This window comes from Diplodia corticola (genome assembly GCF_001883845.1).
Source record: "Diplodia corticola strain CBS 112549 chromosome Unknown scaffold2, whole genome shotgun sequence".
Taxonomy (NCBI): domain Eukaryota; kingdom Fungi; phylum Ascomycota; class Dothideomycetes; order Botryosphaeriales; family Botryosphaeriaceae; genus Diplodia; species Diplodia corticola.
Genome location: NW_017971481.1, coordinates 888,990 through 914,715, shown reverse-complemented (window position 1 = coordinate 914,715; position 25,726 = coordinate 888,990). Strand labels below are relative to the sequence as shown.

General features: G+C 59.0%; 5 protein-coding genes across 5 annotated transcripts; 2 read left to right on the top strand and 3 right to left on the bottom strand.

Annotated features, from left to right (window-relative positions):
* Positions 1-784: 784 nt before the first annotated feature.
* BKCO1_2000300 (mitochondrial carrier) lies at positions 785-1,813 on the top strand (the record flags this gene model as incomplete). Its single annotated transcript, XM_020272509.1, has 1 exon — positions 785-1,813. One exon carries the CDS (start codon positions 785-787, stop codon positions 1,811-1,813), a length of 1,029 nt encoding a protein of 342 aa, XP_020134739.1.
* Positions 1,814-7,574: 5,761 nt separating this feature from the next.
* On the bottom strand, positions 7,575-8,258 carry BKCO1_2000299 (uncharacterized protein; the record flags this gene model as incomplete). Its single annotated transcript, XM_020272506.1, has 1 exon — positions 7,575-8,258. One exon carries the CDS (start codon positions 8,256-8,258, stop codon positions 7,575-7,577), a length of 684 nt encoding a protein of 227 aa, XP_020134935.1.
* Positions 8,259-15,765: 7,507 nt separating this feature from the next.
* BKCO1_2000298 (homoserine dehydrogenase) lies at positions 15,766-17,018 on the bottom strand (the record flags this gene model as incomplete). Its single annotated transcript, XM_020272505.1, has 3 exons — positions 15,766-15,940; positions 16,002-16,914; positions 16,982-17,018. 3 exons carry the CDS (start codon positions 17,016-17,018, stop codon positions 15,766-15,768), a joined length of 1,125 nt encoding a protein of 374 aa, XP_020134934.1.
* A 317-nt stretch (positions 17,019-17,335) lies between these two features.
* BKCO1_2000297 (uncharacterized protein) lies at positions 17,336-18,379 on the top strand (the record flags this gene model as incomplete). The annotated part of the gene is made up of 1 exon (XM_020272504.1): positions 17,336-18,379. One exon carries the CDS (start codon positions 17,336-17,338, stop codon positions 18,377-18,379), a length of 1,044 nt encoding a protein of 347 aa, XP_020134943.1.
* A 552-nt stretch (positions 18,380-18,931) lies between these two features.
* Positions 18,932-20,938, bottom strand: BKCO1_2000296 (glucan endo-alpha-glucosidase agn1; the record flags this gene model as incomplete). Its single annotated transcript, XM_020272503.1, has 6 exons — positions 18,932-19,543; positions 19,615-19,719; positions 19,780-19,808; positions 19,949-20,376; positions 20,443-20,618; positions 20,837-20,938. 6 exons carry the CDS (start codon positions 20,936-20,938, stop codon positions 18,932-18,934), a joined length of 1,452 nt encoding a protein of 483 aa, XP_020134942.1.
* Between the last annotated feature and the right edge of the window lie 4,788 nt (positions 20,939-25,726).

The following is a 25,726-nucleotide window of genomic DNA, read 5'->3' as shown; positions in this document are numbered from 1 at the left end:
TCATAACGCAACTCTTCTGAAAGTACCCCCTTCGATTTTCCGTCTACGTGATATTCTTCCATCAGCAGCAGTTAGTGCACCGGCGTAGGTTCGGTCGAATGGTTACCTTCAGCCAGTCGAAGATAGCATATTGGTGCATGAGGTGTCCGATCAAGCCAAACGGTGAGTGGAGTCTTGGGCAGTCGAGTAAGAAAATGAACAAGCTTCTTCGCGACGAATATGTGCTTTGGAAGGTTCAGCACTCAACGGTGATGGGTGAAGGGCTACTGACACTGCCCCGCATGGAGCACGTGACTACTTCGAGTCTCGTCTTGTTCCAAAGTCTGATGATCATGCCGTACATCAGTTCCTCATATGCCAGGAGGAAGATGAAATGGGAGTCTCATAGCGCTGAGTATGTAGGGGTGCCTGGGAGCAATGGCGCAATGTATGGCGTGAGAGCTGCAAGCATGACATACATCTTGGGGCTCAATGAACAAATGAGGGGAGGAGAAACATCCCTGCGGCGATGGAGCTTCTGTGAGATGGATTGGAGTAGCAAGGCGGACAGATGGAAGAGACGGCGGACTGGCGCTGTGCAACCACGGCCCAGTCCGACGGACCCTGGTGACGTCAGCAGCCGCTAAGCATTGCAGCTTCCCCGGACGGGACCCCGAGATCAACACCACCTGCCCCAACCTCGGCTCCGGCCAGCCTGCACTGCTCGGGAGAAGTCGCGCGACAAAACCAAAGACACCACACACACCAGCATGCACGCGACTCCTCCACGCCCACCACGACCACCATGACCACCGTGACCACCACCGCTTCCCCGCTGCCGGCGACAAAGCCCGCCCAATCCAACAACCACGTCCACGACGCCAATGCCCCGCCCATCCCAGCCCACGTCTCCCTCCTCGCCGGCGGCGCTGCCGGCGCCATCGAAGCCGCCCTGACCTACCCCTTCGAATTCGCCAAAACCCGCGTCCAGCTCAAGAACGAAACCAGCAACACTACCATGCCCGCGCGGCCGCAGCCGCAGCCGCAGCCGCAGCCCTACAAGAGCCCCAACCCCTTCGCCATCATCCGCGCCGTGGTCCGGCACGAGGGCGCGCGCGCCCTCTACGCCGGCTGCACCCCGCTCGTCATCGGCTCCGTCGGCAAGGACGGCGTGCGCTTCCTCTCCTTCGACCTGATCAAGCGGCAGTTCGCGGACCGCGACACGGGCACGCTGACGCCGCTGCGCAGCCTGCTGGCCGGCATGACGGCGGGGGTCGTCGCGTCCGCCACCGCCGTCACGCCGACGGAGCGCATCAAGACGGCGCTGATCGACGACGCGCGCGCGGGCGCGGGCGCCGCCGGCGGCGAAGGGCGGTTCCGCGGCAGCATGGTCGAGGCGGTCCGGGCGGTGGTGCGCGAGGACGGCGTGGTGCGGGGGTTGTATCGCGGCTTTGCGGGCACGACGCTGAAGCAGGCGAGCGCGACGGCCACGCGCATGGGCACGTACAACGTCCTGAAGGACTGGGAGCGCGTGCGCGGCGTGGAGCAGACGACGGCGGTCAACTTCGCGAACGGGAGCGTCGCCGGCATCGTCACGACGTACGCGACGCAGCCGTTTGACACGATCAAGACGCGGTGCCAGAGCGCGAGGGGGGAGTCGACGGCGGCGGCGGTGCGGAGCATCTGGGAGGATGGCGGCGTCAAGGCGTTTTGGAGGGGCACGGTGATGAGGTTGGGGCGGACGATTTTCAGCGGTGGCATCTTGTTCACGGGTTATGAGAGGATGGTCAAGATTTTGGATCCCCTCATTGGGAGGGGGACGGGATATGCTTGAGACGGCTTCACTTCATGGTCATTAGAGGGAACAAGAGCATATACGTAAGAAAGAGCTTTTAGCATTTGGTGGGAACTTGGGTTCAGAGCAGTCAGCGAATAGAGTGGAAAGCAGAAAAGCGCCGACCAAACTTGTTTGCTGTGATGCGATCTTGTATTAAGAACCAGACCTGCAGGTAATGACGCGAGACCACAGTTTTCGTGCTCCAGCAGAATCACGTGGATGTTACACGATATGCTGACTGCACGTGGATCCATAAAAGTGGCATACTTAGCAGGGGGATGATCAGTCGACCTGCGGGGCAACGGGAAGACAATGAAAAGTCCGTCCAGGTTGCCATCATGAAGGACATAAACAAAAGTTGCCGCACTGGTATCCTGTCGTTGGGAGAAGATGCCAGTGAAAGAGCGGGCAAATCTCGTCAACGGTTCTCGTCAACACGAACAAGGCGTGCAGTTGACCTGGTACATACATTTCTCTGAGCAAGGTTGGTGCGGAACGCTACGTTGACAACGCTTGCTCTGCATAGAAGAGGTGGTCCATCGATCCGGCCAGATTATTCACGCCTCGTGATTGAGGCTCTTGTCGACGCAGTATTGGCGATTATGGACAACGAAGACTACCGTATTCAATCAACGGTGTGAAACAAGCCCATCGGGCCGCCGTGGCGGTAACTACCTGGGCTCCAGACCATTTGTTGTTATCATTTCACAACGGAAAAAGGAGGTGGAAGGAGTGGTCTGTGTCAAGCGTCTACGCGGCGGTTTGAAGTGCCTGAGACAATTGACGATTGTATCATCAAGATTCGCGCGCTGCGGATTGGTACAGTCCAAGAGATTGCTGCTATCCATAAGGATCCTGGGGAGTTCTACGCAGTGATGGATGGCTGAAAAGTATGGGCGGAGCAAGCGCATAGATCACCAGCAAGGCAAGCTGGGGCAGATATGCCATTGGCGGAAAGGTTTGGAGCGTTGTGAAGAAGGCCATAAAGATCAATTTTGACTTGGGGCAATTATTCTATTGCAAACCATTAGATAAACCGTGGAGATCCTTCGAGAACGACTATTAAGCGGGACATGCAGTTTGGAAAGCTGCGAAAGAGACTGACCCATATTTCTATCTTTTAAGGCCCATACTTCGCAAATGTAAACAGATTGTGAACCACGAGGATGTTCACCACAAATGCTGGACGCTTGGGAACGAGGAAGGGAGGTATGGCTAAAGGCGCTGAGATCTACCTATTGACGGGAAGAACATCAACATGTTGTCTACGGAGGGGCGCGCGGTCACTTTTCACGGCGGATCCACGACCCCTATTTTCTGGGATTAGAGAATACTACGTCGAAGGAATTTGGATGGAGAGCTTGTTGAGGGGAATTGGAGAAGACTTGTAGAAGAAATAGCGCTTCCATGATCTAAACGAACGGTGGATACAGGGCACGATAGCTTCAACCCCTTGAAGTCAAGGCCATCGAATCCGAGATACCAGCCTGCAGAACTCTTACATGGCAGAACCGACACCGTCGAGACGGCGATTGCACTAAGGTGCATACTCAACGTAGCTCCCATGTTGCCCGCGCCTCCACGGCGCCAGGAACAACAAATGACAACCTGCGCACCAGCCATGACCACACAACGTCCGCACCGCCGCTGAGCGGCCCTGAACGAGTGAGCGCGCCTTCGAGGCGCAGTCACCGGTGGGAAAGCCCACGGCATCCTCCGCACCAAGGTGCCGGTGTCTTGGCCCGCGCGGAGCCGGCGGAGACTACTGACGGACAATGCGGGAAGGAGCCAGCTGGCATTACTTCCCAATGCAATCGTCGTCGTCTTAATCAGCCCGGCCGTTGCCGCCGCCGTCAGCACCGCCACAGCTCCGCCCCGTGCCCCTCCGTATGGGACTCCGCTCCTCCGTCCGGGCGGAGATTGGGGAGAGGGTGGTGCGGGGTAGCCCGAAGCCCGTCTGGGGTAAGTAAGCCAGTAGCACCACGAGCGCGTGCCAACCAACAGGATAGAATAGGTACCCGCCCTGTACGTTCCCAAGGAGGGGAGGGGGTTTGTTAGACTCTAGCAAGCTAGCCGGCCAGCACACATCGTCAACGGCTAAGCTAGCCAGGTGTCTAGTCTCGTTCTCGCATTCCCCGTAAAGAGGCAAGCGCGGGAGGTAGAGTGGTGGCGAAGGAGTTAGCTCAGATGGGTTTCACGTGGCCCTTTCCGCACCGTCATCACCACCCCAGATTTCTTTTCCCGTTGCTCTTTCTCGCTAGCCCCGGACGCTTGTTGGCTAGGCTCAGGTACGGCCGAGGTGGCGTTGCGGCGGTTGGAGTCTGGCTCGAAACGCTCGTGCCCAGGGGCGCCGTAGGCAACGTGGTGGTGGCGGCGACGGCGTGTGTCACGAGTGCATGTTGCGTGTGCGGCGGACGCGGTCGTCTGGCGAATGCATGTGAGGACGACGGACGGCAAGGAGAAGGAGGAGGAGGATGAGGACTGCAGACTGACGGTGCCAGGTGATAGGCGGAAAGGGAGTTGAGGTGCGTTAGTCGGCAAGAGCGCGTGGTGATATTGCGGCCCTGCGTCTGTGTTGGCACGATAGCTGCAAGCGCGGGGAAGACGAGAGGAACTGGATGGAAAGTCGAAGTGTTGCTGAAGCCGCACCGGCGCTTTCTCAGCATTCAGGATCCCCCGGCCTTCCCCCACACTTTCGTGCCCGCCCGCCGCCGTTCCACGGATCATCAGGGCAAGCCAGTCTCACTACCGCGCTAGCGTCGAGCCAACAAGGCCGGCTACCGGCGGTAGAGCGGACTGATAGGGGCTGGAAAGGGAGGGGATACGGCTGGCAATCTGATAGTCTCGTACCAAGCAAGACTTGGTCACTAGCTAGCAGCATTTTTCCAGGGTCCTGTCAGGCATTGCTTGTCTGGCGAATGCTTCTCTCGTCTTCGGCAAAGCGGCTGGATAGCGGCAAAGCGTGTCCAAGGCATCTTGATTTACACCGCTCGCGCGCGGCGGGCCCGGAATGGCGTGCGAAATAGAGTTTCGGCGCTCTCGCAACGAGGACCGGCAATCATCAGGCAGCAAGCAGGCCGAAAGCAGTTCGCAGCCGGGGAGCCGGGGAGCCGGGGAGCCGGGCAGCACCTCGGCTGGACAGTCACACAGTGACCAAGCAAAGCCCATCTAGATCTCCCCAGCCTCGGCGGCCTGGGCGGCCTAGGCGGATCCTCGGCGGCCAGCCAGCGAGGAGGCGGGGAAGGAGGGCAGAGCGGGTGCGCATCGACGCAATTTCGCATTTCGCACCGGGCGAAGGCAAAAGGAAGAAGCAGCGAGGGTTGGATGGTTGGCTGCCCGACCGACTTGACTCACTCTTGCCGGGCGTGGCTAGTGCGGCGAGGCCGGAGTCGTGATAAGGTTAGAGGATGCAAGCAAGAAGCTGGAGGATAAGCCGCGCTGTCCCGCGGGGTAAAGACGGGACGCGCCTTCGCCGGGTCGCAGTTGTGTGCGCGCTGTGATGATGAGGAGCTCCCCCGCCACCGCTGCCACCGCTGCCACCATCGACGCCATCGAGAGCCGTGACGCCCGCTGACTGACCCGCTGGCACGACGAGGTGATGACAGCTAGCCCTGGCGCTGGCGTCCATCTTGTCGCCTCCGCGCGGGCATTGAGCGTCAGGCTCCCAAGATCATCGCCGCGCGCCGGCGAGGAAAGCGGGTATGGGCGCCGCTCCCCGTGCACGCAAATCCATCGGCCTGCGTTGGCCTGCAACTCGTGTATCTGGCAGAGGTGCGAAGGCCAGGCCGACGGCCAGTAGTCGCAGTAGTCCTCGTGGTGCGTCGGCGATCCCTGCTGCAGCAGAGGGTATATGACGTACATGGTGTGCCCCGTCCAAGCTCGCGAAGCTACGCATCAAGGAAAGACTCACGCAAATGGCTAAGACAATAAGAAAAAGACTTAGTTCCAGCATGGGTCGTGGGTGCATAGCGTGACCCAGGCGTCATCGAAACATGCAGTTGCGTTTGATCATGATGCGGTTTGCATTCGCCACCTTTGTACCCCGAAACCGTGGTTGCCCGTGGTTGCCGCCGTGTCTCACACAGGCAAGCCACACCCTCGCCCGTGTCACGCCTGCCCAAACCGCGGAGTCAGAACGATAAGATGGCGGGGGCCAACAGAGGGCTGATGCCTGACCTAACAACAGATAGACGAGCGAGAAATGCCCATCACGTTTCAACCCTCCGCCAATCTTGCGCCCAGACCACTGTCTCATCTTGTTTGCAATGTGAACATCTCAGTGAGCCTGTCGCCATCCATGCACGCACAGTACGCAGTGTGGCTCACCAAATGCTCGCCACCAACCACCTCGGCGGAGAAAAAAAAAAAAGGAAAGTGCTGCTTGATCAGCGCCGTAGCCAACCTCCGAGGTCCCTCGTAAATACGGCGATATATCCGTACATCTTCTTTGTCTGACGAAGAAAGTGGGAAGTCGTCATGTCGCAGCAGCAGCAGCAGCAGCAGCAGCAGCAGCAACAACAACTTTTTTTTTGGGACGCACATGCAACGATCCAACACGACACGGCACTGGGACCGAGAACCCAATGCAAATGAGTGATGTGACAGTAGTTCCCTGGTGCCGTGGTACCAACTCTTTCGTTTTCCGCGCCGTATGCGTCTCTTTCGCAACAGCTTGCATGTGGCACAGAATTTATGACCCCCCCATCCGCTTCCCGCGACATTTCCTTTCCCCCCCTCATCCACCCTTGTCTACAGTGTGCATATGTACACATAATACATATGGAACATGTCGCATTCCAGCCTCGGGAGAAAAAGGAAGCGCGCCGCTTTTTTTTGGGGGCCGCCATGGTGTGTTGGTTCGAGAGCTTCGTCTTACTCGCCCATCTCTGCCGCCGATCCTCGGGACCGGCATGGAATAACAGTCAAAAGAGGGCATCTCGTGCGACCGAGGATTCCCGACAGACAAGGGCTTGCCGCTTTTCAAATCTCGCTCGCCGGCGAATGCCAGGCACACGTGTCGTCAGGGTTGGATGAGGTGAGATTGCAAAGCACCCAAGGGAGTGTGTGGTAAGAAGTTGGAATTCTGTTCATTCGCTGGCTGGCGAATTCCGCACGGGAAAAGCCAGAACCAGTCTGTTGGGTATCATGAGTGGTGTAGTAAGACGAAAAAGAGACAAGCTACTTGTGACAAGGAAGCAGCCGTAAACCCATAACCCCCCCGTGTGTGACTGCTTGCTGCAGTTTCCCGCTTCCCCGCCAGGTTTCCCATTCCCAAACACACGCCGTAACGCGCTACTCCTTGAATCCGAACAATCCGAAAAGCAAATAAACAAACGATGTGGGTCCGACCATTTTGTCCCTAACCCGTTTTTGTTGCCGTGCCCATGTCCATTACCAAGTGACCAAAGTCAAACCGAAGAGGAAACAAAAAAAAAAAACGCTACTAATAATGCAAGGCCCACTCGTTCATTGTTCTGCTGTTGGTAGCAGACTTTGAGAGTGAGGGGACAACGAAGCCGTAAGAGTTGCGTGACCATGGAGCCGTTTTCCAGGATCCATGTGTTCACTGACCCACAGGAGGTGTGAGGGGAGAGCAGTCAGCTGGCAAGTGCTGTCTGAGGTCCAAGTATAGTACAGACGAAGCGAGTCGTGGCCCGTGACTTGCAGGCTGAGGAGGCGTGGCTGGGTGGCCAGCGTGGCCAGCGTGGCCAGGCAGCAGGATGACAAATTGATCTCGTGATCAAGGTGAGCAGTTGCTTCACTTGAAGATGCCCATGCTGAGCCTCTTGCTGCTCCTGCCGATCTTCTTGAGGATGCTCTTGTCCTTCTTGCCCGAGCCGGCATTGAGGTTACCGCTGGCGATCTGTGCATCGACCTTGGTCATGATGTCACTGCCATCGGTCGAAGGGCTCCTCCCGTGCATCGACCCGTGCATCGAACCATGCGTTGAACCGTGGATGGAGCGAGATTCCTCTCCGTCCGTGGTCTCGCCGTCCGAGTTGCTGTACTTGCGTTCGGGATGCTTGCCCAGGTAGGCGTCGAGACGGCTGTTGATGGCCCTGTTCTTCTCGCCCGTCTTCTCGACAACGCTCAAGCCCAGAGCGGGGATGCTGGAGGCGCTGTCGGTACGAGCGAGAGAGGCGCGGCGGCTGTCGCGGCGGGCAGAGGTGAGGGTGGTGGTGGAGGAGCCGTAGTTGGCCGAAGGCGAGCGCGAGAGGCCGCCGACCGACGGGCTGCGGTCGTTGCCGACAAGACGGAAGTCGGTGTTGGAGAGGTTCCAAGAGGCGCAGTAGGGGCAGAAGTCGCACTTGGTCTCCCAACCCTCAATGCCCAGCTTGTTAGGGCAGTTGCTGAGGTTGGTCGTGGGCGAGCAGGGCCGCAGCAGGTGGTACCAGCGGTGCCGGCAGGGCAGGTTGGAGACGTTGAGCTCGGCGACGCACATGGTGGCGAGTGTGTGGTTGGTGTGGGGAGGTCAAGGTGCGAGATGACGGGGAATAATATATGCCAGGCTCCGGCGCGCTGCTTCGGGTGCTAAGGGACCGGCGCGGGATGGTGCGGGCTAGGGGTGGAGGCGCAGCTCTCCGGCCAAGCCGATCAGGCAATGCAAGCGCGGGCGGCAGAGGGACGGCTGACGTCAAGGGCGGGCGGCGCGACGGGGTGGTGTTTCGGTGTTTCGATGCGCAAGCGCGGCGATCAGCAGGAAGCTTGTCGTGCGTGGCTCGCGTAGCACAGAAATGCGCGGTGGTGCAGGCGTGAGGTGACGAGCAGGTGCGGAATGCGGCGCACGTGGGCAAGGACAGGCGCGGAATGCAGGCGGCCTGAGTGCTGGTCGAGGCGCGAGGCGAGGCTGGGGATGGATGGGAGGAGGTTTGCAAACAGCCGGCTGCGTTATACCGATTCCCAGGCGGCGGCAGCAGATGGGCGGCGGTCGTCTTTATTTATCCATGCTGCAGGCAGCGGGTGGATTGGGTGTGCAGGGCCTGGGGGCCCGTGCGCGCAGCGACCAGGGCAGTCAACCCAAGCTCAATGGCGTCCGCTTGTGCTGGTGCAGCCCACCCCGTCGGATCCTTGACCGCTGCGCCGCATCCCCTGCCCCTCCGCCCGGCTGCCACAACGTGCCCGCCTGCTCCGCTTGGGTTGGGCTTGCGATAGCCTTAACGAGATGAAACAGCTGCCCCATGCGAGATGAGCGCAGCCCGGCAGCCTGTCTCAACCTCCGCCGCCGGGCCCTGTGCTCCGCCGTGGCTGCATGAATTCGTGAACGATCAGCGCGCCGCCGGCCACCACGCCCGCCAGACGAACCACTCTACGCGCGTTCTGATGGCGGATCAGCCTGCGCCGTTGCCAAAGCTCACCGCATCCCGGCGCCCCAGCGGCGCATCGCTGCTCAGCTCAGGGCTAAACGGCAACATGGAGCAGCTTCTTTGACCTGCGAGGCCGCATGCGGCTGCTGGCCGCTTCGATCATCTGCAAAAAATTCTTTGGCGCGGGCTCCACCCAATGGGCCAGAGACAGGGCGACGGTGGAACAGCGCGCGCAGCTCCCAGAGAAATCAAGGTCTCGCGTCAAATGAAACGCACCGCGAGCTGGCCTCCAGCTGGCCAGGCCTGCTGCCCGACCGGCTGCCAGCGTCAGCCCTGTGCGAGTGTGCGAGCGTGCGAGCGTGCGAGCGTCCTGCACGCTTCCGCCGTACGCACTATTTGATTGCCAGTGGTCTCGCGCGCAGCATCATCATCAGCACCATCACCACCACCGTCACGTCGGCACAATGACTGCGCCTAGCGGGGCGGAGCTAGCAAGGTGCGGCGGCTCGGGGATGGGCGGGAGGAAAGGCCAGCCAGCCGCGCGCGACTCGCCGCGGCGCCGGGGGTGCGCTGTCGGTGCCCGCGGCGTCGTCCATGCTCTCTTTCTCTCTCGTCAAGCTGGCGGACACGGGGGCGCGGTACGCCAGCAGCGCCCTCGCTCCGCTTCGGTCTGCTTCTGTGCGCCCTACCGGTACCGTTCTTTATTGACGTCTATGAATAGGGATACGATGCGCGCCCCGACAGCGAGGTTCTGGCCAGTCCCACAGTCCTCATCGCAGCCATCAGTCGATCTGTCAACTCGGATCACCTCACCTGAGTCGCTCTGCAAAGTCATGGCCAGCGGCGACGCCAGCGACACGACAGCTGCAGCCTGCGGTGCCGCGGACCTTTTTCGTAAGCACCTTGTCGTTGGCCGCGCGCGCCGCACCCTGTCGCACAACGTAGGGCGGCCAAGGGTTCCACGGCACGGCCGCCGCTACCATGTGATTTCTGGCGTCGGCCGCGTGGCTGCACAGTTGCTGGCGACGTCGTTGCCGGCCCGCAGGGTCGCCAGTCAACACCAATAAGCCACCGCCCTAGCCGGACCGTGAGCGCCACAGCTGGCCCACGCACGCACCCGCCAAGCCCACCCGCTCCGGGCCAAGCCTCAGCTCCTGCCCCTTGGCGTCAGATCTCCGCATGTCACCCTCCAGCCAGCGCCGCGCGAGCCTATCACGCGGTGAGCCACAATCACGGCTCCCCCCGTCGCAATCCCAGTCAAGCCAGCCGGCCCCTATTACTGTGTACGCTTCCACGGGGGCCGGCCAGGCTGGCTGGGAATAGGGGAGTGTGGACGGGTGGCCTGCTGTCCGCTGCTCCGCCGGTGACCTGGCGGTTGGGGGCGCACAGTTCCGCCGGGCAATCGCCGTTGGGGGCATTTTGTGCAGAGAAGAGAAAAAAAGTTCTGGACCGGCGTGGGGCTGTGGAACGGGTGTCCGAGCAAAAACGGTGTGTGAATCATTGTGGTGTGGATCGGGCGAAGGCATGTGGCATGCAAGAAACGAGGAAAAGTCCACTCGCGTCGCCGCAAAGAGGGCTGTTAGCGGCCGCTGTGGAGAGCGGCTTTCCGGTGAGGGCGCTAGGCCGCGGTACGGAGCGCCGTCGTAGGGCTTCTCTTCCTTCTACGGCCCACTTCTCGCGTGCTCGACCGCCGCACGCCGCTGTGCCCTGTGGCACTGGCCCGGCCACTTCAGGAATTGTGCGGGAGGCCAGCGCCCAGGCCGACGATGGGCCGTCCCAAGCGAAAACCGGGGGAAGCGTGATCCAGCTGCCTGACACGTATGTACCTGCGCCTGCTGCCAGTCTGGCCCGTCTGAATCACATCGTGATAGAGAACACATCGCGATGGCTGTGGCCTACCTGCGCACGTCTCACGCGAGCAACAGCCGGCCGTCACCAGGCACCGCTTCCCGCGGACTCATGCTCCAAGACAGCTTCTGCAAATAACACCGGGCAAGCCGTGGCGGCGGCACCCCCCCCTCTATCTGATACGCGCGCCCCGATGGTCGATCTCTTGTCCACTTCCCCCTCACACATATTGCCCGCCAGCCTCCAGATCAGCACGGCCATCACCTCACGCAACGTTCCCACTGCAGCGGCCTTGCGCCAGAACAGCTCTCCAGCCGCTAGCCATTCCCAATCCGACAAGACGACCGGCATGACCCAACGTCATGGCCCCGCGTCAACTTTCTCCCATCACGTCACTGAAGGGCGAAATATTGTCTCGCCAAAACGCCTCCCCCACCTTCCCGTAATGTGCGGGCTTCAGTCCACAATCGACCCCTCTGGCTGAGATTGCGAAGAAGTGCCACAGCCGAGCTGCCCGCGAAGCCGCAGATGCCGCGCCGGCTCCACGGAGATCTCCCACCTCCACCCTTGGAGCTGTCCGTCCACTAAAAAACGCGCAAGCCGCAGTTCCTTCCCCGCTGTCGTCGCCGAGCGCACTTGTCTCCAACGCCCCATGCCTCGCGGTCAAATTGTCTGGGCAAGCCGTATGCAGCAGCAGCAGTAGTCGCAACATGCAGACCCACAATCGGCAGCAGCGTATGGCAGGCACGACAGGAGACAGCACCGTTGGCTTGACTCACCTGCAACCAAGCCGCCAATGCCGCGTTATCGCCCCGACACTGTCTTGACTTTTGGCCCCAAGTCTTGTCGCCGGCCATGCACCCAAGACTGTGGCTGGCAGAGGCTGGCAGAGGCTGGCAGAGGCTGGCAGAGGCTGGCAGAGGCTGGCAGAGGCTGACAGAGGCTGACAGAGGCTGGCGCTCCAATGACACGTATTCCATCCACACTTTGCGAAAACAGCCGGCCGTAATGCAAGATCCAGGCAAGTATGTACATACTCAGTCCGGCTGCGGCTGCACGGATTGCATGGCATACTACTACGTAAAAGACCAAGAGTTCATGCGGCTGCTTCCTGAGCTACCCGCTGCTATATACTCAAACCAGTAATGACCAGCCTGGAACCCGGTCATATGACGGCCTCGAACGCGAATGATCTCCGTCGATGACTATCTTTGTGTGTATATCATCGGCCGGCTTGCTGCGGGTTCGGCTCGACTCGGCGGGTGTGCGATTCGCGTGCTGCGCACCGATGCTCTATTGTCGCGTAGCTGGGGAGGGATCAAGCAGTATTTTCCGTCGTGCTGGGTGGCGCGAGGCCTCCAACTTGAGTCTCAGCCAACGAAATGCACGCTCGAGTTCCCACAAAAGCCAGTCTCATGCAGACCCGCAACCGCTGCTACAAAGTCGCAAAACAACCCGCACCAATCCAATGACTCTGCGAGTAGTCCATCCACCCCGTCGGCGCGCGGTCTCGGCTCCTGTATCGCGACGATCCTTCCTGCTCGCCCCTTGGCAACAGTCTTCACAACCTCGCAGCACAAAATGGCTTGCCTGATTGGCAGCTGCCCACTCCCGCGTTCCACCTCGTCACGGAGCGCTGCCCGCGGCAAGCTCGCGCACTGCTGTCTTTTCTGCCCACAGTCCACCGTGGCCCCATTGCCACTGGCACAGCTCCCACCACCATCAGCGGCCACGGGCTTCAGTCGGCCTTGCTGCGACCACATCACCACTGCCATGCTAATTTCCCCGACGGCTTGGCTCATGCGCGCCAAATGGTGGCGACAGTGTCGCGTGAGATGCGTCCAACATTCACATAGCTACCTACTAAGATCTGCTCCCCATGGGCAGGCACGCACCAGCACCCAGCCCCCCGCTTCCTTGCGGTTAGTGTGTTGTTTTAATTAGCGGCGAATAAAGGCGGGGGGTGCGGGTTGCGGGTGACCGTCCGTTAGTGCAACCGGCATCCGGCTCGCGTGAGGGAAGGGGAACCACGGGAATGTGAGCATACGAGACGCGAGACCATCGCGTGATTCTAGGATCCTCTGCTTTGCTGGTTGCAACTGTTGGGACTGGCGGGTAACCAGTTGCTTTTTTTTTTTTCTTGTCGTTCCTTTCCCTCGGGAAGGTCCCCTTGGGTCGCTGCGCTCTACGCTCCAAGGTTACCTGGCTATTCGCCCTCGCTCGCTCCATCGCTGCTAAACTTGATGGCCTGCTCGTGTTTTCAACGCCACTGTTGACAGCTGCATCCGCTCCCAAGAAACCATCACTCACCGACTTCATCACCAAGACCTCGAACAAGCCCGGGGGCGTCCCGACACGGTACGTACAATCCTCTACAGTGGGGGACGCGAGTCTTCCCCGGCCCGCGGTGAACGGGGCGGAGCGGAGCCCCGGGAACGGCTCACTTCCGCGGGAGGACCTGATGACGCACGGGGCTCAGCAAATGTACACAGTTTGCACATCAACGAAAGACAATCACGGTACTTTCCGAGGCGCAACTGCGCATACGCGTCTCTTCTACCGCCCAGATTCGACAATCACGTTTCTTGCGAATCTCCACAGGTTGGTGCCAGGATGGATATGCTGGGCTATGCTGAGGAGGCAATCAACATGTCACCAGCTCTACCGTACTCGACTTAGCTGGCGAGCTTATGGTTGGCAAGAGGCACTAGATGCCTTACTCGCGTGTGACGGTTCATAGGGGTTCGTGCCAGACGTTGCTGATTTGATAGGATGCCTGACGCACTCAAACTATGTCCATTGCTTAGGGCGCACGCTGGGACATCATTGGGCATCCGCCTACTTCCTTCTCATGGAGATCTACGTTACCCGTGCCTCAGCATCCCGGTCACCCTTTCCAAACTGCCCGTCAATCGCTGTGCTCAAGAGCTTATTCCTCAAATTTTTTGCCCGAGCGGTACGAGTCGCGAACGCCACTGCTTTCGCTTACGTTGCAGAAAAAGGGCACACGGCTGATGCGCAAACGCCCCCATAGAGGAGCCACGACGCCGCGGCCCGAAGGAAAAAAGATATCGAAAGGAAAACAAATTGCCGAATGAGGCAGTGCGCAAGGCCAAGGCCGCACACACGCACACGCACACACACACGCACACACGCAAACGCGTCCGTACGTGCGTACACATGTCAGGAACAGCCAGGTAGCCGTTCGCGGATTCCGCCGGCCGAAGTCTATGGTCTGGGCTCCCAAGCCAACGACGACAACAACAACAACAACACCACCGCAGATACGGATGCGAGTATCCACCATGCATGCGCGAGTGGGGTGTTCCTGTGGCAGCGGTGAACGGTCAAGGATAGGGCTGCGCTAACGGCATCCCCGGCCACGAATAGAGAGGGTGCAGTCGGTGAGAGGGCGGCGACGACGGGTGTCGTCCGGCGGGAGCTAAGGGCACAGCCGCTGGGCGGGCGGGCAGCACGCACGAACCTCGTCCCAAGATTTTTTTTTTCTCCATCTCATCTGTCGTTTCAGAATTTCTACTCGTCTCGTCTCTCTTTTTTCCCCCCCTTCGCTGATGATCTCTCACACGTCATTTCTTCATAGATCGGCTTCCGAACAAACCGAGCGCAGCGACCCTGATGAACCCGCGCACGTTCGTCGGAGGGGAAATTAAAAAAACTTTGAGTGCCCCATGTGGGTGCAATGACGGATGCCGAGACCAGAGAGGCTGTGCGCAATGGGCACTTGAGCTTGGCGCTCTTCGGTTTCTTGGTCCCTCCGCTGCTGCAGCGTGCATTATCGCAACGCCGCATTTCAGTCAGGGAGGGCGTGTGGAGAGCTGGGACGATGTGGCGCTTGATCCGGGCGAACCCCCCCGACGACGGCTGAACGGCAAAAGATTCATATATTACCCCGCTTAAGACAGTAGTGCTATCCCCATCTCTTCAAGTGATCTACGAGCCTCCTCCTGTGGTGACTGGTGCTGCTTCATCATGATGATGATGTGTGCATGTCGTTACCTGAGGCTCCAGAGCTAGGTTTCAAAGGCTCATCCATCTCCATAGTAAACCCACAGCGGTTGCTATACAAGGCAAGTCGGCTTGGAAGCAACACTAAATGGGGTTAAGCTTTGCAGAGACAGTGCTTTCTCAAGGGTTCGAAGGTTCGAAGCCTACAGTTGGGGCGTGCGCGGTCCTACATATCTGCTAGTCTTATAAGTCGATGTAGATATGACGGTTGAGGCCCACATCATGTAGATTTCTCTCCAGTTTTGGAAGGCTTAGCATGAGGCACCCTTGCCACAACTCATCCATCCCCGCTTCGAACATGCATAAGAACTTTGCATCATCAACAATCTTTGGTTTAGTTTTTGTAAGGTTGCATTGATTGACTCTCCCGATCAGCAACATCGAGTCTACGACCGAGCATTGCCCAATATCAAGTCCATCAAGCATCCCTACTTTTTCTCTATCTGTAAGGCGAGGTTTAGTTGATTTGCTTCGTCGTCTTCAACATCGTCTGCGTCTCTATCGTATGTCTCACACAGCATCCCGCCCACCCTGGTGCAGCCGGCGCTCGCGATAATGTACCTGTGGCTGATTCAGCTGCCCTGCCCCGGTTTAAAAGAAGATACCAGTCCGTGACATGGGGCGCGCCATTTTGCTCCCTATCTCTCACATCAATAGTTATTGACTCTTTGAAATCACTCATCATCGATTTCCACGCTTTCCTCTATAGACTAAAATTCTTGAGAAAACAGTAAATCGCTTTTGATGCCGACATTTTCTCGAGGTATGTTTCTAATGCAGCAGGCGGAGAACCTTGATCAGGTCACCGGAGACACCCATAGCAGTGACATCACCGCCAGCGCCGGCACCCTGGATGATCAGAGGCTTGTCACCGTAGCGCTTGGTGTAGAAGTTGATGATGTTGTCGCTGCCCTTGAGAGCGGCGATGGGGTGCGAGAGGTCAAACCTACGTTTTTCGTTAACAGCCGTCCCATGATCGTGACGAGAGAGCGGCAAGGAGTACTCACTTCTCAAGGCCGACCTTGACACTCTTGGAAGCAACGTCGATGCTGCCGACAAACCTGACGACCTTGCCCTCCTTGGTCGCCTCCTCCTTCAGCTTGTCCATCTCGCCATCGAAGGCGGGAAGCTTCTCCAAGAACTCGTCGCCGCTGGAGCAGCTCTCGAGCTCCTTGGGGATCAGGCTCTGGACGGGGAAGCTGGTGGGGCTCTCGACGGGCAAGCCGGCCAGACGGGCGAGGATGGTGAGCTTGCGGGCAACGTCGAGGCCGTTGAGGTCGTCGCGCGGGTCGGGTTCGGTGTAGCCGAGCTCCTTGGCCTTGCGCACCTCGGCGGAGAACTGGCCGCCCCCGGCGCCGCCGGCGGGCTGGAAGCTGTTGAAGAGGAAGGACATGGTGCCCGAGAAGACGCCCTCGATCTTGGTCACCTCGTCGCCCGTCTCGACCAGCTCCTTGAGCGTGCTGATGACGGGCAGGCCCGCGCCCACGCTGCTCTCGTGGAAGACGAAGCCGCCCGAGCCCGTGCCGTTGCCGGCGGCGCCGTAGATGGCCCGCCACAGATCGTGCGTCGAGGAGAAGGCCTTCTTGTTGGGCGTGACGATGCTGATGCCCTTCTTCAGGAAGAGCGGGTACGCGTCCGCGAGGTCCTGGTTCGAGGTGTTGTCGACGAGGACGACCTTGCTGGGAGCGGCGCCCAGGTAGTCGGCGAGCTTGGCCGGGGCAAGCGCGGGGGTGTTGGAGGCGGCGAGATCATTTTCCCAGGTGGACAGGTTGAGGGAACGGTATTCGGGGCTGTGGAGAACCTTGCTGCTGCGCGAGAGAAGGATGACGGAAAGGTAGGTCGGCGAGGTGGATGACTGGGAGAAGCGCGAGGCGATGGCGTGCAGCTGGTTCAAGAAGCACTTTCCGACTCCGCCGACGCCTGGGGAGAACGTGTCAGCCCGGATGGACGGAATTGAGAGCCTTGGTGGGGCGGGAGGCGCGCATACCGATGACGGCGATGAAGACCTGGCGGGGAGGAGACATGGCGGCAGCAATTGGGGGGTTTGGGGGATGTAATTGGAAGTAAGGGTGCGCGAGAGGTTGCTGCGGCAGGATCTCAGGAGGTCCTGGGTGAATGGCGTCAAGTGGAGCGGTTGTTGCGGTGACACAGCGCACGGCGGGGAGCTGGTTTAGAAATTGACCCCCGAGCCCCGCCGTCACCCGCCCCGCCGCGCTAATCGTCCCGATCTTCGGAGCTCCATTCCGCTCCGCTGCCAACCCTCAGCCCTGTGCATCATCATCCATCCACATACCGTGCAACGCCGCCCCCGCACCCAGCCCTCCCCGCCATTCACGCCGCCATGTCCTCCAACAAAGATGCCGCGCTCTATGGCATCCCGCGTCCCAAAAAAGCCGCCGACAAGCAGGCCACCTCATCTAGCAACCTCGCCTTCGCCTCGCAGCTCTCGTCGCTCATCTCCGCCGGTTCCTCGTCGTCACAGCCCAAGTCCGCCGGTCGCGCGCGGCCCAAGAACAAGGACGATATATTCAGCGTGCACAACAAGAATTCCCGCAAACGCGCGCTCAAAGACCTCGACGATACCGACTTCACCCAGCGCCATAGCACCTCCAGCGAAGCTCTCGATGACGCGACGTTCAAGCGGTCGAAACGGAAAATGGAGGAGAAGGCGCGTCTATACGCGGCTATGAAGCGCGGCGACGTCGAGGATGCGGACGAGCGCTACGCCGTGGACTTTGACCGCAAGTGGGCTGAAAAGCAAGACGCTGAAGAAGCGGATACGTCGTCGGATGAGGATGCAGGCAGCGAGCCCGAGGAGCTCGTGGAATATGTCGATGAGTTTGGCAGGACGCGGCAGGGCACAAGGGCGGATGCTGCGAGGGAAGAACGGCGCAAGAAGTCGATGTTTGACGAGCCGGACCGCTTCACCGCAAGGCCAGCGATGCCGACAAACGTAATTTACGGCGATACAATCCAGACTGCTGCCTTCAACCCGGATGAGACAGTAGCGCAAAAGATGGCAGAGATTGCAGCTAAGAGAGAGGATACTCCACCCAAGGATACCCACTTCGACGGTAGAGCAGAGATTAGGAACAAGGGAACCGGCTTCTTCCACTTCTCGCAAGATGAGGAGGAACGTAAGAAGCAGATGGAGGAACTTGAGAAAGAACGGCTGGAGACTGAGTTCAGGCGAGCAGAGAGGGAGAAGAAGAAGGAAGACAGAAAGAAGGAGGTTGAGGAACGGAGAAAGGCGCTCAAGGAAAGGCGATCGAAAGCACAGGCGGACAAGTTTCTCGATGGTCTTATGGGTGAACTGGGAGAAAAGGCTGATGAAGATACGGCTGTCCCGGAAGACGGGGGAAATGAGGAGACCAACGCTGGATGAATGGGCCACGTAGGGTGCAGTGAAGTCACGATAATGAACTTTGGCCACGTCCCATGGAAGCACGACGCAACAAGTCGATGGGACCTGGATCATCGAGTGGTTGGTTCGCTCGCTCAGATTGCCCCTGAGTTTACGCATAGATCCCACATCTGGTGAAGGGGCGGTAGGGTGGGAATTCAGAGAAGCAACTACCGCACAAGTCCGTGGTAATTCTAAAGTAGAGGAAGAGAGTCGAGGTATTCTCTACGAACAGGATTGAGTGACAACTGAAATTTATCATTACAGTTTCTCCATAGCCGAGGCCGGTCATGATTCCAGTTCAGGACCAATTGCTAATAGCTCGCTCACAACTCACGCTCAATCAACGGACTGAAGCACATGGTAGCAAAACTTAAAACATCCCTCAGATAATATATGTACGATATTGTCTCAAACGAGACGATACATCAGATTATGGAAATACTCCCATCCTCTTCTCTCCTTCTTTCAAACAGCTGCAGCCCATCGCCTCGCTCCTTTCCAATGGACCTTTCCCTTCCCCACGAGCGACGTCTACTGACTGCACTCCGGATCCGGACACTCTCCATCGTCCTCGTTATCCGAAAATCCGACAACCTGAGGATTCATGTTGTAAATGCAATCCGGGCACCCCGTCGACACGCACCTGCCACCGGCCGCCACCCTCACAGCATTGCCATCCCCATCCACCACCTCCAACCGCTGGAACCCAGCCTTCAGCCCCTCGGCCTTGCCGTAGTTCAGCCCGGCCACCAGGCCCACGCTCGCGATCTGCTCGCCGTCGCTGATCAAGTTCGCGCTCCAGCCGTCGGCGTCGTCGCCGACGATGACGGCCCAGCTCAGCACGTCCTCGCCCTTGTCCCAGCCGTCGGGCTTGGCGTACACGCCGCCCTCGCCCTCGCGCGGGCACGTCGTCGACTGCAGGATCGTCTTGTACCACAGCGCGCCGGTGACGGTCTCGTTGCCGAACGGCCGCAGCGCCGCGGCGGACGAGGCGTTGGCGCGGAAGGCGGCGGCGAAGGAGCCGATCAACGGCTGCCAGCCGGTGTGGGGCGCGAGCGCGGCGGTGGCGTAGCGGGCGGGGTCGCTGTCGGTGTTTTGCTCCGGCCAGAGGTTGCCGATGTAGTGGGATTCCGGGCCGTCGTTCTGGAGAGGGGAGGGGGAAGTAAGTGTCTTGTTGTTTTGAAAGGGGGAGGGGGGATGGGGTTGTTGCTTACCCAAGTAATGACTTCGGCGTATTCGGGGGCGGTGCTCATCTCGAGGACGTTCTTCATGCGCTCCGGAAGGTTGAGCTCGCCGGGACGGTAGAGATTGGTTTGGTACTTGACACCAGTCAGCCGCGCAACCTCTCTCGGTCTCGGACCAAACACCCCCAAACTTACCGCATTCTTGTACTGCAGAGGACTCAACGCTGTTCAACGGACCAAAAGAAAACAAAAAGTCAGCCACAATCCCTTTTTCAACCATTCCAACCACCCACCCAGAAGAGGGGAAAAGCAACACACAAAACCAAAAAAAAAAAAAACCAAAAAAAACCGGGGGCACACATACCAACCATATAACTCTTCCCCCGCGCCTCCGCCGCCGCCGCAACCACCTCGTCCGGCCCCGTGTCGCCGGGGAACGCGCCGCCCACCCCCGCGCGCTCCGGCCACGCCGCCTCCCAGCTGAAGAGGCCGTCGACGACGCCGCCCCAGTACGCCCACCAGCCGTCGGCGCCGTCGTAGTAGCCCTGCGTGCCGTCGAAGTCGGGCACGAAGTAGACGCCGCCGCCGGCGCCCGCCGCGAAGGCGCTGGCGCTACCGCGCCACTCGTCCCACGTCTCGTTGGTCAGCCCGCCGTCCGAGTAGGTGCTGACGAACGGGTAGGCGTCCGGCGCCGGCCCCCGCGCGTAGGCCGCGTGCGCCGTGTATTGCGTGAGGAGGGCGTTGTAGTCGCTGAGGCTGGCGCCGGCGCCCGTGGCGGCGGCGAGGTCGAGGCTGTGGGGGTGGGCGTGTCAGTTGGAGAGGGTTGGGATCGTCGAGCGGAGCGGGGGCGGGGCTTACGAGAAGAGCAGGTGGAAGTCGGGGTGGTTGGAGGCTGTGTAGTCGAACATGTAGGAGATGGTGTCGGTCACGTAGGATGCTCGTGGGTCGCCGATGTTGAGCGCGAAACCGTCGAGGCCGGCGGCTGCGGCGTCGTCGATGTCCGTGTGGACATGAGGCTCGGTGGTGGTGCCCACCTGAGAAGGGAAGGATGGTCAGTCTCGTGCACGTGTTCTCGATAGGGTTGGAAGAGCTCGCGCGACTCTGAAGAGGGAAAATGAAAGACTGAAGAGGTGTGATATGGCGGTTGGAGTGCCACCGCTTACGATGGATGCGCAGGGTGAGATTGGCAGGTGAGACATAGATCTGAGCCAGCGTGTAGGAATGGGAATGCAATGAACTGACGGGGACATACCATGTAGTGGGCAAAGACGGCTTTGGCAATAGCAGCATCGGAGAAGTACAAGACCGAATTAGCCACAGCCATCAAGGCCGAAGTGACTTGAAAAGAGTACATGGTTCCAGACGAGGGAGGGCGCAAGCCGTGCAACTGTTGATACGACAACCAGAGGCACTGCTGGGTACAGGGAAACAATGTTGCAAACGACCGGAGTTAATATATGAGTTGCACAGAGGAACATGATGCTGAAAGGCCCACAGCCAGCTGACAGGGCCGCTGGCGACCCTGGGCAATAGCCGCTTGCACCGGCACTTGCAAATGACGCAAGTTAGAAATGAAAGAGGGGCGATACTTCCAAAGCAACCAGTCAAAGGTCGACCTCTATTCCTTCCCCTCTCCGCCGAGGAGTCACGCCCAGGAACCCCGTGCTACCAAAAGCAACTACCATTTCACTTTCTTCTCATTCGTGGCCGAAGAGCAAAGTGGCAGGCAGTGCAGCATGTCAGCGCGGGCAGTCATCCCGTAGGCGCCGCCGACGCCAGGTGTCATATGCATGAGAGCAAAGAGTAGAGTTGGGGAGCATCACAGCGTGTGATGCTCCGGGACGTTGGCTCTTCCAGATACTCCCCTCTGTGAGAGGAAATTGTCCAAGGCAGCTCTACCAGTAGGGATGATGAGAAGGCGTGTGCAGGACGCAAGCAGCTGACGTTGCAGCACACGTGCTTCGGCGCCTACATGATTGCTCCAACTCCCGGCGCTACTGATAGCTCGGCACTGGAGGGCCTGGAGGGGATGCAAGGGCAGGGAACAAGGGAACAGGAGGGAATGGATCAAAAGGCCGGCGCCACAGTAGTGCAAGGCAGGAACATGTGCGCTGTCAGTCTCAAGCCGGCGTCAGTGGCTCTCGGTGTAGTACCATGATCCCTTCTCTCGCTCCTCTGCGGCAGGAGACTCGCGATCGTAATTGGACAGGGCATGTCTTGTGCCGTGTGGGAAAGAAAGTCGCGAGGCGGGACAAGTAAACCGACCTGCCGTCGAGTGTGCTTAATAGTGAGAAACCAGGCCTTTCGGAGAAAAAGGTGGTCTTGGAGCAGGGGGCCATGGAATCATCTGCATCCAGACCTTCTGAAACGTGGAATCAGCCGGGGAAGCACGCGCCAAGGCCGAGTGTCGGTCTTGGAGTCCGTGACCGCGAACTCTGTCCACTTGGATGCCATTTGGCCAATGTCGCGCTGTCTAGTTAACATGGGTGGGAGAGGTGACCAACTGCTCGCTATAGGCTAGGGAGAGGTACTCTGCCCGGCGCCCACGCGACATGTCGTTCTCGCCGGTGAAGAGATTTGTTATCCACGCAGACCACGTCCAGAGACTGGAGTTCTGGGCCGAGTCTCCGGCAACATGGGGAGCCATCAGCAAAGATGCAGTGTCCCTCTCTCGAGAAGTGGAGGCGGGTGGGGCAACAGAACAGAGTGTATGCACGCGGGTGCAGACGAGCGGCTGGGCACAGAGTAGTGCTGACATCAGCTGAAGGGTTCTTGTGCTTGGAAACGGAAGCCCGGACGGGTGGCCGAATGAGAAGATGGACGGGGGTGACGTGAAAGTGACTTGGTAGCAACTACGTCTCCATCCACTGCCGCGCGGCGGCTGGTAAGGACTGGCTACGTTTCCGACTCCCAGTCTGGATTCTGGCGTGCTATTGTATGTAGCTGAGCATCCGCAGCCTCCTTAGCCACCATGTTGTATCTGGTTATATTGGAAATGAGCTACTTTCCATGTACCAGCCACGACACGGCCAGACAGACGCCCCAGACCGGCTCGGACCGAACCGTGTCCATGACCATGATTGGCCAGAGCAAAGACGGCATGATGGCGGCAGAGTGGGATGTTAGGTAAAACAGTAGTGTTGAGTGGGTGGCAGCTGACGCTTGCACGCTCAGGCACGTATTTTGCCGGAATTGGTGCGTCTGTCCTATAAGCATTGCAGATCCAGCGTGAGACGAAGGGCGCGCGGCAGCCCACCAAGGATGCTTATACTACGCTGTGCAGGGATCGAGAGCATGGCCCCCGGCGCGTGGTCCCAGGCTACCTACCACCCCGATGTGCTACGCAACAGCGACAGTGATCCACCGAGGACTGGCCACGCCGACTCGTGTCTCACACGCGCCGTCGCCATGTCCCTGCCATGCTGCCATGCTTCTTACCCCGCAATATGCGAGGAGGATTCGTCACGCTTACTCGCGCCAGCGCCCATGGCCTCGTTCCTGCGGCATCACGCTCCACAGTGCCACCAAAAACGCCGCCTGCTGACGGCTTACTGAGCCTCCTCAGAACCTTAACCCTGAGCCTATTTCTCCTGTCAGCCTTGCAGGGCAACCCCGCTGTCCGGAATAGGAAGGTCGTAAACAGTCGCATGTGATGGCAGCACTGCTGCACGCTGCAAGCACAGCGACCGCGACTTGCTGCGTTGCACTGTTCTTACGTGAGCGGCCACGGCCCGCAAAGATGCGAGCGGAGATGAAGTCCCAACGTGGATGACACATGCTCACACGAGAGTGTAAAGAGTCATGACGGCCCTGCTGCAATTGCACCCGCTTGGCTGACCATCGTTAGGCGAAATCCTTCGGCACGACCCCGAAACTCCGAAACAAGTCGGCCGTCGCTTCCAAATTGGCTCGAGCCTTGGCCAGGTTTCACGCTACTGCAGGGTGGCGCCTTCTAGCTCCTTCGAGCGCCGGTAAAGAGCAGAAGAAGAAAAAGGACCCTTGCACCTCAAGAGACAGCCGGACCGCGGCACAGACGTTCCGTCGCGCCGCTTGGCTGGCCAGCTCGACTACTTTTACATGTCAGCATTGGCACATCTGCTGCCCGAGGACCCGCGAATGACGCTCGGCATCTTCTAGCTTCCCGCCGTCATCCTTCTCCCTTCCACCGGACTGCGCACCTTCTCCCAATGGAGCCCGACGGACAGGCGAGGTGTTGCCGCTTCGACTTCTCCGGAGACGACTGAATCCTCTCGCACTTTGGCCTTGAGTGGGCGTGATGAATGCCGTTCAACAGGAACAGCTCCTTCCGGAGTCCAAACCCCACCTTCTTCCTGACAGCAGATGGCACAACCAGCCTTTCCCCAGCTCCCGCTCCCTTAGGTATATACGCACAGGTACCCTTCCAGCTCTCTCGTCTCGCCATGCCATCCGCAATCTCGGCTGACAGGGCGAGCGGGCAAAGCCGCAACTTCGAGACCATGTGCCGGCGAGGACCGGTGGGAACCACCAGAGACAAGATGACCGTCGTGGTGATGGGGAAAGGTAAAGAACATTCCAGCAACGCTCATGTTTGCAGAAAGTAGTGCAAGGCATGAGACGGGAATACTGCCCACGCCCATCGACGAGAGCTCCGGAGCACCCCACAGCCACGCCCTCATATCTGCAGGCCACACAACAGGATCCAGCTCCACCGATCCACGTGCCTGTACTATATTTGGGGTCTATCGTTTAGCTTCCAAGCACTCGGGTTATCTGAACGCAAAGCCTCGCAAGGAAAAAAAGGGGGCGGGGGGAGGTAAAGAAGTTGTTGATGAAACCCACAGTGGTGACGTTTTTGGTCTCCTCACGGACGCCAGGGACACGTGGAGCAAAGGAAATACGGCGTCCCGTATCAGATCACTGGACGGTGGGGTCACCGGTCGCCATGTCCCATGCCCCAGTCACCGCCTCGTCCGAGGAAGGGTGGGTGGGGAGGTTGTGGTGGTCTGGTCGCAGCGGGAGCGTCGCGGGCGGGACGATCCACACTAGGCCCGATCGGAAAAAAAAATTGAAGGGTCCCCCCCGTTCGTGACGTCGTGCCATCGCTCCCAAGCCGTACGCTCGTAATTTTCGGGGGACACCCTGACCTTATGACGATTGTATGTACCAAGGACGTCGGGGAAGGGAGCAGACCAAAGAGAAAGGGAGAGATGGCTTGACTCTTTGCCGCAGACGTTCGAACGTTTGGAGAGGTGAGTCACAAACCGGGGAAGGCGGCGGGCGTACAGCGAGGGCGAGGGATGAATGTTCTGCCGCGAGTGACACTAGCGCACACACGTTTCTTCTCTATGTGGCACAAAAAAAAAGCAATATTTGAAATTATCTTTTTAAGTTCCACACCCCCTTGGATGACTTGGTAAAGAGATGGAGAGAAGACCCGGAGATTGCGTACCCCAGACAAGGCTGGCAGCAGCAAACAGTCCAGCACTCTTTCTTGTATCCACGTCTCGAAACTGTCCGATAAGACTGGTATGTTCTAGTAGGTGGCTGAAAGTATGGGGCTGGAGCGGTAGAGAATCGATGGAGTAGGTGCTGAGGTATCGAGATAACATTTGTACAACATGGCCATCGTATCTACGTTTCCCAGCAACAACCATGGGGTTTCCTGGCCTCTTTCCACCTTCCCTGGGTTTTCTCGATGGTTTTCAGACAAGTTGCTGGCATTAAAGGCCTGAGGTGTAAAAGCCTGGCGGTCTCGACATCCGGTCTCGACATCCGGTCTCGACACCCAGCATCAGGTGCCCGAAATTGGGTGACTTGCTTCCCTCATGGTGAAATAGGAGCCGTGAGAGCTAAACAAAAAAAATGATGGACAGATCAAGGGAAGTTTAGGCCATAGGAATTGCCAAGATATGAGGGTATAGAGTAGGAAAAGGTGTAGATGGAGAGTACCAGGTGTGGAGGTGTGGAGTGTATCAAGTTCCGCACTAGAAAAAAACAGTAGTAACAGTCTGGACCTTTCAGTGCTAGAGTCGCTCCGAGGGTATAATGAGAATCCAAAATAAGGGTAAACCAAAATGAGACAACTATGCGAGACAGCAACCATCGTCGCCGGTTGCTGGGATGACGCGGGCGATTGCGCCTTTCCGATATCAATGCGGTC